Source organism: Cystoisospora suis, assembly GCF_002600585.1.
Source record: "Cystoisospora suis strain Wien I chromosome Unknown contig_1987, whole genome shotgun sequence".
Classification (NCBI taxonomy): domain Eukaryota; phylum Apicomplexa; class Conoidasida; order Eucoccidiorida; family Sarcocystidae; genus Cystoisospora; species Cystoisospora suis.
In genome coordinates this window covers 28,165-37,884 of record NW_027154786.1, presented here as the reverse complement: position 1 = coordinate 37,884, position 9,720 = coordinate 28,165, and the positions used below count along the sequence as shown (strand labels likewise).

The following is a 9,720-nucleotide window of genomic DNA, read 5'->3' as shown; positions in this document are numbered from 1 at the left end:
TGTGGTGTAGGCAGATCGATGTGTTGTGTGATATATTGTCTCCTAGTCTGCTTACGTGCTGGTGTCGCCTATACCCTCAGTCCTATATGTATGCGTGTTTTCTGTTGCGTTTCAGGGCTGTAAGCGATTGGCATTTCCTTCATAATCCTCCCCTGCTAGCCAACCTTGTGGCTCCAAAACTTCCTGGGGTCTTTATATGTCAGCCCTCGGATGTTTTATGGATGGACGCGTGTCTACAGCTGCTTACCTTTCATATATGTATGAGAACTCCTCCTCTTGATTCGAGCGCCTATGTCGTACCTTTCTTGAAGCAGTTACTCTGTGTCGCATATCCCCCTCTCTTCAATAGTAGCCGAAGAAGAACAACAGTATCGACACAGGGAGGTGGAGGTGTAGCGAAGAACCTTCCCGGATTTGCTCCATCGTCTCGTAGATCACAGGGGGAAGAGGGAGAAAAAGAAGAAAGTCATAAGAGAATAATCAGTACAGAAGACCGCCATTGTGATCGAGCAGAAGACGGAGATGTGACACGCAGGGCACAAAGGAAAGTACAAGAGACGAATCCTTGGTCATTATCACTATCGTCATCGTCCGTCCCGCTTGCTGCTACAGCAGGGGAGACGGCAGGAGAAAGCCCGCTTTATCCTCTACCTGTACCCGTGGGAGCGGCGATAACAGGGGTACTTGTACATTGGACTTCAAGCCCCCTGACAGGTCGATGGGGATGCTCAGAGCTCATGTCTACCTCGAAGCGCGAAGGGTTTGAAGCTCATGAAAGACAAGTGGTAGGGGGTCGAAATGTGTTTGAGGTGTACGTACAGCGTAGACAATCGGCTCCGCCTTTCACTCTCCCACTTCTTGATCTCCGAAGGGTCAAACCTTTACGACTTAACTGGGACCGATCATCAGTTTGTGCGCCTTTGACGAACCAACAGAGCATCTCAAAGGAGGAAGGTAGTTCAGCTGCTCTTTCGTCGTCTGCTTTCTTACCAGAGAGGGACGAAGAACGAGACGAGGTGGAGAGAGGGGACGCCAAGATGACCAGGCAGTTCTGTCCAAGTCCTAAGCTTCTTGGTGGTCCTCATGAAGCTCATCATGTCGCTCTTCCGAAACTCAAGCGCGGTCTATGGCTTTTATCAGGTGTGTCATCGTATATCTTAACATGGATTGCTGTCTTACTTCTTTTTCGATCTACTAGTCCCGGCATGGTCACTTTTCAATACACATGGTTTCGCTTGTCGGTGTATCTCTGTACCTACCTATCTTGCGCTTTCAACTTCTTTCTCTAGTTTTTACTTTCTCTTCCTTCGACTCGAGTGGGGAGAGGCGTGGCCGGCTAGTAATGCAGCACATGTACTCGTCCCGAGTCTTGTTGTGTTGATGCCCCTTAGAGACCCTTCTGCTCGGGACAAAGGCAGCTCTCCTTGTTCATCGTGCGATTGTGAGTGATTTACGTACGTCAGGGACAGTCGCCTGTCTAGCTAGTTACTGCAGAGGAAGGGTCTTGGGGGGAGGAAAGGCAAGGAGGAGAAGTGGGGAGAAAAAGGCTGGAGCAGCAAGCATCGTTATGGACTTGGGGTGAAACCAAGGCTCTCTTTTTGTGTGCACAAGTGGAAGATGATGCTTTTTCTTCGCCCTTTTCTCTTCAGACAGTTTCAGTCATCGTCGGGAAAGCTAAACCCTGGACTGAATGCGATCTCTCCTACTGCTTCTTCCTCTGTTTGTGTCCGTTGTGTCTGTTTATAGGTCGTCCGACAAGTGAACCAGATGGCCTTGAGGATGCTATTAGTGATGTACGTCTCGTCATAGAAGAAGAACTAGAAGCGAACACTTCGGAGAAGTCAGAACCGTCACTTGGACCAGCCTCATTGATTCCATCAAGACATTCGTTATTCCGCCGTTCCTTCTTTGCAAGTCATCATCCATCTGGCGAAGGATCGAGTTGTTTCTTTCCGCTGTCAGCTGAAAGTCTTAAAGGACGTGGATATGCACATGAGACGGTTATCCATATATCACCTGGGATCAAGTGTCATATATGGGTCTTAAGAGGACCTCTTGTTTATCATGCACCTTTTAAAACTTGTTCAGAGGGATTGCTTTGGAATGAGAATCCGCTAGATGTTCAGCGTCCCGGTGTACAGGACGGGGGAGAGGGAATACCAGGGAATGAGAAGGAACATCTTCTCTCGAAGATTCTGTCTTTGTCTCTTTCCAAAAAGATCAATGATCTCTTGAATGAGGTCGCAGTCGGAAAGAAGAATGGTATCTCGATGATGCCAGACAGGCAAGAACCACGATTGGTTAAGCAACAAGGAGAGGAAGAAGAGGAAGAGGCTGCTAAGATTGGTGACAATAGCTCATATGATGGTAGGAGGTGCAGTGGTAGTAGCAGTGATCATGAGGGCAGTTCATCTTTCCCTCTTGCATCTCATAGCGGCCTGACGACGGATGCCGAAGTGGGAAGCATCGTTGAAAGGGGAGAGAGAATGAGAGTTGAAACGTGTGGAAGAGGACGCCGCGTAGTAGATGATCCGACTTCGAATAAAAGAGGCATTGAAGAGACAGAAGCAAAAGAAGTTCAACAGAGTGTTCCTTCAGTGACGAAAGAAGGGAGAGGAAAAAGAGATTCCAGTGCGAAATTGTGTTGCTCGACTATGCACGAATATAGCAAGGCCGCAAGACATCTACAACAGAGGGGATGGGAACTTTTCACAGTGGCTGTATGGACATTGCTGACTGGCCTTGGAGATGCGTATGAAGATACCGAGGAAACTGGAGAAGAACATTCCGCGTCTCGTCACCATATTGAAGGGAAGGAGGGAATGAGTTTTGTATCATCTCCTGTCAAACCAGATGGCTTCTTGATATGTGGATCAACGGCTAGGAGGGAGGTAGACAGTAATAGTAGCAGTAAGACTGGAGGTGACCAAGCCAAGCTAGTGAGAGGAAGGATGGAAGGATATAGTAAGCCGCGTAGTCGGGCTCAGGAGGAGAGAAGGAAAAGAAGATCCTTATCCGCCAGAGTCTTAACAATGATTATCTCAGCTATAAGGCGGTTAACACTAACTCTAAGACAAGGACATCGAATGGTTCATGAAGCCTCACTTAAAGCCCAGATCGCGGATTCCGCCGTAGTACAGTTCTATGCTCTCCTTCGGAAAGCTCGAGGGATTTTTGAACCGCGATTACTCGGAGAGACACCGTTGTTAACCCGAGGACAAGAGGATAGTTCGTCGTCGCCGTCTTCGCCCTCTACTGTTGATTCACCGCTTGATGCATGTCGTAGCGCACAGCCGACGACAAGAGGCCGCCTGCCAAGTGATAGTATGCACAGGAGTCTGTTGGATGGTGACAACACTCGACAGTGGAGTGCGATACAGGAGTGTTCTAATACGTTTGATCTCCCCGGGCCAGGAATGCCTCAGGAAGTAGAAGAAAATGGAACTGAAAGAAGTGAACTGTCATTCACTGTATTTCACCTTCAGCAGCAAAACGGAGAAGGCGGGGAAGTTGGTGAGGGCGGCAGTGGGGAGCAGAGTAACAGTAGTTATGGTGGTCTTTCGATAGCGGGAAGGAGCGTTCGAAGTTATCGTCCTGCTAGCTCAGCGGAAGCTCTCTCTTCTTGTACTTCCCGTATCGATCGGGGTGGGAATAGTAAGGAAGTGATTAGTGAAAGACTCATATATCTGGCTAAGTATACAGCCGGGGTTGTGAAAGAAGCAGAGATAGCTGAAGAACAGTCAAAGGAAGCACAAAGAGAGATAGATGCCGCGGAGTGTTGTGTAGGCCAAATACTGATCCTCCTGCTCGAGTGTTCACGTCAGGCTTCAGCCTCAGGTGTATTAACAGTATCTGTCTTGATGAGTCTTCATGAGGCTCTCTTGGCTGAGTTAGAGCCACTGCTTCGAGGACCTGCTGTTCGATCCACGTTATATCGTCTTCTATTTGTATGCGTACGAGCGATACCTCCAAAGTCGGTATTCTCTCATGACGTCATGATGATGGGGAATATACCGAGTATCTTTTCACGTCAACGCGCCGTAGAGCTGGGAAGTACATCCTCGCCTCCGACAGATACGCCGCTACCTCCTCTGAAAACGGATGATACTTGCCAGTCTTGTCTTGTGAAAGAAGATGAAAAGGAAGGCGAGGTAGAACGATTTCAGACTTCTGCCGAAGAAAGTAAGAGCTCTCTTCTTCCTCCTCTTGCCGGCGACCTTGATGCTCCGAAGAATAAGGCAAACGATGTGAGCTCATGGATAGACAAAGAATTTGGAGGTGAAAAAGGCAGAGCACGACATCAAGAAGAGTCTTCAGCTACCGAAGCGTCCATTGCTGAAGAAAGGGCCTCATCCGTTGGTACTATCATGAAGAGGGATTCTCATCTGAGTCGCTGGCTTCCTGCGTTACACCCTGTGCGTGTCGGTGGTGTTACAGCTGCCTGTGGGTCTCTAGTTGTCTTAGAGGAAGAAGAAGAGGAGGAAGATGACGACGAAGAGGAAGAAGATGTCGAAGAAATGGCTGAAGAGCTGGCGTCAGAGAACACACAACACGTTTCACCCGATGATAGACGTAGTAATAGTACATCCGTCTCAACACCTCAAGAAATTTCATTAGGCCAATCACCAACAGTGCCTCCTCCTCCTTCATCGTCACCGTTTGATAGACATCTTGAAGACTCGGCGTCGCAGCCTCATAGTTCCTCTTTTTCCTCCGATGGTATGGTAATCACATCGAATGTGTCTCTTCCTCAAACTGATCCTCTATCACCCGACAGCGAGGCTCCTTCTCATCCTCCTCCCTTCTCTGCACCCACGCCGGACTCTTCTACGGCCCATCTTCCTTCCTCTGCCGATGCTGGTCTGAGTGGAGACAACCGATCAACTTCTTTTCCAGACCAAGCAGCCATCGCAACTTCTTCCCCCTTTCCCAACAGCAACCAGAATACGAGCGGTTTCTCGTCTTCTGCTGTGGCATCAGGCAGCGTATCTTCTCAGACAGAACATTCTCATTCCTCGTCGTCTTCTTTGTCTTCGTTCTCCGGAGAAGCGGAAGGAGCAACTGAAACGAGTTCTGATGCTCGTCGCAGATCCTCTAATCCACCTCAAGCAGATCCACTCCTTCATTTACTTCGAGACCCTCCTCGACCAGCCAATCATCCAGCCCCTGTACAGGGAATAGGAGGTAGTCATTCAGGTTCTGTTCCTCTTCCAGGTTTTGCATCTGTTCCTGTCTTGGCTCCTGGAAGCGGAGGAAGTGCTACTTCATCTGTACTGCCGTCATCCCCCTCAAGTCATGAATTAGAACAATCGTCGAGTTCCGTCTCTTCAAGTGGAATTCATCCTCCTGTCTCATCCCCTATGAGATCATCAGGCGTCGTATCTCCATCTTTTGAGGCAGTTCCTATCGTTCCATCCCCCCATCGAGTGGGTCATGGATTAGCACCTAGCTGGATGGAGTCAGCTTCAGGTCGTGTTATTCTTCCTCCTGTACCTCCTACACCTACACCTGGTTCTATTCTCCCTCCTGGAAATAGCATGACTTCATCGTCGCCATCACCATCCTTTCAATCGGCGTCCTCAACTTCTCACTCTTCTTCATCCCCTGTCTTACCTCCTCCCTCAGATTCACCTCGTTTCGTTCTTCATCCATCCTCTGCAGCAGGAGAGGGAGTTGAACTTAACGGACCGACAACAGCATCGCAAACACCACGAGCACCATCAGGCTCTTCATCATCCACAGGAACTGGAGTAGGGCGTACGACCAGTGGGGAAGCAGGAGTAGGAGGAGGTACGCCAGGGGTTGTATCGAATTCAGTCTATACATCTTTATTCGAAGATCTACCGCAATCTGAGATCTTTTTATGTGCTAGGACATCGCCTGACTTCGAAGCAGAAGTTCTAGAGAGCCGTACACTTCATGTTCTTCGAGCAAGAGGACTAGGGGGGGTCGTCTTATGTCGCGCTCCTTTAACCTTTCCAGCTTTACAGATTGGAGAAGATGACGATGATGGAGGTAATCCACCCGATGTCATTAGTTTCAGAGTTTTAACAGCAGGAAGATTTGGTGTGACAGTAGCACCAGCTGATTGTGTTTTGGCTAACACATCTGAAGTGTTCGAAAGGAATGATGTAGTTGGATTCCGTACGGAAAGTTGTCCACCTTACGCACAGAATGTCTTTGCGACACATGTCCCCTATCAAGAGGGCGATTTCTTATCTGTTAAATTCAATGTAGATGTACAGCCTAACGGTCAGCGATGTCTTCATACAGAATTACATGTCTCAGGTGAAAGTATTGGCTCTGTTCTGGAAGTCTTCTTTGATTTAGAAAGCCAGGCAGAACAACATCGACGTATGAATCTCGTCTTTGTTCTCCAAGACCCTATTACAATCGCGTATGAAGGTCCTCCTTTCACACTCGACTTCTTTGACCCAACTGCAGCCGTTCCTTCTCTTGGAACTCCTACGCCAGGACCGGGCTTGACTGGAGTACTTATGAACAATGGTTCTGTATTGCCCCAAGGAGGAAGTAGTCCTAATAGTCACAATACCGGTGCGAGTCATAACAGTGGTACAGGGCCTCCAGGGAGTCTTCTTCCAGGAGGAGACGGTCAAGGAGGAGTAATAGGCGGAAATGGACTGGGCGGAATTCTAGGTTCAGTTGAAGGCGGAGGTGATCTTCTAGGGAGGGGAGAACAACAAGCAGAGGAAGAAGACGAGGATCAGACCTCTAGGGAATGGAGAGAAGCGAAACCTCTTTTCATGGATTCTCTTCGATTATATCAAGCCGTCCTTCTATCAGAAGGATCTATGTTAGAAGGATTACGTGAACGTGTTATATCCAGCTTCGCCGATTTATTCATAGATGCATGCGATGCTCTTGAAACGCTTACGACAGCTTTGAATCCCAGGCGACCTAGTGGAGGGAAAGGCTCAAGAGGAGCGGAACACTCAGAGGATCGAGCTCGACGAGGTGCATTTTATCAAGATGGCTCGGAAGCAGGAGATGTTCCTGCAAGCGTTGGACGTGAAGATGAAGATGGTAGGAGGGACAACCATAGGTCTGAACCTACGGAGGTAGGGGCTGGGGGTCTGACAGGAGAAGGAGTGAGAGAGAGAACAGGGGAAGTTGAATGTCGAAGCAGCTCTTCTAGACAGAGGAATAGAAGCGAAGGAGAGCTTTCTCTTCATGGTGGCAGGAGAGTGCGTGGAACTCAAGAAGGTAGCGAGGGGAACTTCATCTCATCCGACGCTCTCGCACACGGTTGCATTGGTGTTACTAATAGTAGGCAAAGTAGCAGTGGTAGGCGCGTAACCACAGGTGGTTTCGGCTCATCCTCGAACCTTTCTTTGGGTCACAGGCAACATTCTTTCTCTAGACCTTCGGCACTTCCCTTCACGAAGGAGAATCAACATAGAGACTACACAGACGAAGAGGGGGAGGGTATACCCGCACTACAACTCCCTCTAGGTGCCTTAGACATTTGTTGCACAGCTCTTTCAGCCTTAGCTGTACTGGGATGCGATACTGACAATACTCATGATACACTATCAGGTCCAGTAGAGGGGGACCTAGCATCTTTACTTGTTGGTTCGACAGAAGAGATGAATCAGAGCGGTCATCAAAGACAACGCCAAGTGGGTAATAGTACTTCTACAGGCACTGTGGGAAAACAACAAGACGCAAGAAAGGGGTCGGATCTAGGGGAGAGCGGCATATCTCCGATCAAAGAACAGAGACAGAGAGAGTTATGGTTACCTTGGATGGTTGGTCTATCGGATCTGAAAGGGGCAGTTGTGTTTGGCTTATCTCCAACAGAGTGTCTACTTCTTTTAACTCATCTTGTTCGCCTTCTCCGAGCATGTCCCGTTGAGGAAGCTTTACAAGAGTTAGCTCTAAAAGGACAGCTAACGACGAAAACCCGAGAAGAATATACAGTCCGCTCTATTGCCTTAGCTTTAGGAAGTAAAGCTGTCTTGGTCTCCTGTCTACTTGTACGAGCTCTGTTAGCTCTCTTCCCTAGTGGATATACACCTCTTTCTTTCCGTACGGCTGCAAGCATGCATTCCCAGAAGATGATCGCCGGCATGAAGGAGCCAACAGGCAGTAAACGCCCATCTGATAATGTTTTCCAAGGACCATCCAGTTGTGAAGGGTATTCTTATGACGACATCTATCAGTCGTCTACTACTTGTGCGCGTAAAGGCAGGAAGGATAGCGGTGAACAACGGAAGAAAGATGAGAAGGAAGAAAGGGAGGAGGAGATGCTAGAGAAGACATTCCAAGAACTCCTTGATGTTGTCCAGAGTTTTTGTCTTGTATCATCAGGGTTGTATTCTCCTGTCCTTGATTGGCCCACGGAGGGAGAGATTATGGCGTTAATGAGTCAAAGCCGAAAGAAAGGGACGATGATAGACGGGAAAGACTTCGTCAGGGAGAAGACAAATGGAGAGTCTCGTTCCCATGACCATCCATCAGGATCTTCGTCACAACCCCCTCAGTTTTGTGCCGAGGTCTCTCTTACCGCGGTTCCTCCAGGATCTCGCTATGCGGAATTCTGTGGGAGTCGTCCACAACTCTTGTATGGTTCTCAAGAGAGATCGTCGGACCCTATATCAGTGACAACGGATCGTGTAGGAGGAGCAGATACCCAGCCACAATTGTCGTCTATCGATTCTTTTTCAGCTTACACTTCTCATCAAAATGTCTTTTCCTCGCGCCCGTCATCATCGTCACACTCTCGTCCTATCACATCTTCATCTCTTGCAGATCGCTCAGAAACCTCTCGCATACCAGCAGCAGCAGGGCAAGAGAAAGGGGGTCTATCTTCACAGCAGGGAGGCGCTGGCCGTGAATCGGTTGAGGGAGGCGGGGGAATGGCGAACGGCACAACATCCCCTCCTCAAATCTTACGCCTAGGAGAGATAGCAAAGTTATGTGGAGTTCCAGAATCTGTCTTAGAGCTAGATCTCTTAGGTAGTCCGAAAATCATAGCACAGCCTGTCTTCGCTGTCGAAGAAGTCTCTGTGGTATGGAGATGGCTCTTCAGAGTCAATGAAGCTTGGCATGATCTCGCTGATAAGAAAACTAAACGATCATCACAGAAGGAGAGCATACCTAGTCAACATCCCGATCAAATTGTGACGAAATGCTTTTCTCTGACTCGTACTTCCCTCGATTCAGAGAACACAGGTGCTGCTTTCCCTGCAGATAAACTGTTCTTCCTTATGCCTGAGCAACAAGATGGACAAATGTATACGTGTGAGACACCTGACATCCGCGTCTTCAATTTCGAAGGGTCGTCACCTTTCTGGTCGAGAAGAATCGCACAAAGGCTAGAGGAATCGCCCGCACGGTGGGCTCTTCGCAGAGACTTTCTTCATCTCCTATGTAGTCTTGCAGGGTTTTGGCCCGACCTCTTCACCTCTCGGCTTTTAAGGTATGCCCAGGGTTGACGAAACTCTCAACGGGGACCCTACCGATTTGTATTATTCCTCCGTTTGCATGAAAGTAGTTCAGTTATGGTCCTACCTCCGACGGTCCGGGCAGAAGTCTATCGTCTAGATCGAGGAATGACGATGAAGCTCTGGGCGGGTATACGCATGCAGTTAGGTCAGGTGTCCATGCAACTTTTCTGTTGTTGCTTGGTGATAGATATGGAAGTCTGGGTATGACGAAGACCAAGTTGAAGTGAGTGAGTCGGTTCTTTGAGAATGG

General features: G+C 48.7%; 1 protein-coding gene across 1 annotated transcript in view; it reads left to right on the top strand.

The window, feature by feature from the left end:
- The window catches only part of CSUI_004311 (hect-domain (ubiquitin-transferase) domain-containing protein), a 50,665-nt gene that overhangs the window by 20,462 nt on the left and 20,483 nt on the right, over positions 1 to 9,720 (top strand). Inside the window, exons 3-4 of the mRNA XM_068064504.1 lie at positions 116 to 1,140; positions 1,747 to 9,442. Coding sequence (XP_067923521.1) covers positions 116 to 1,140; positions 1,747 to 9,442 — 8,721 coding nt within the window. The remainder of the gene's footprint in view (positions 1 to 115; positions 1,141 to 1,746; positions 9,443 to 9,720) is intronic.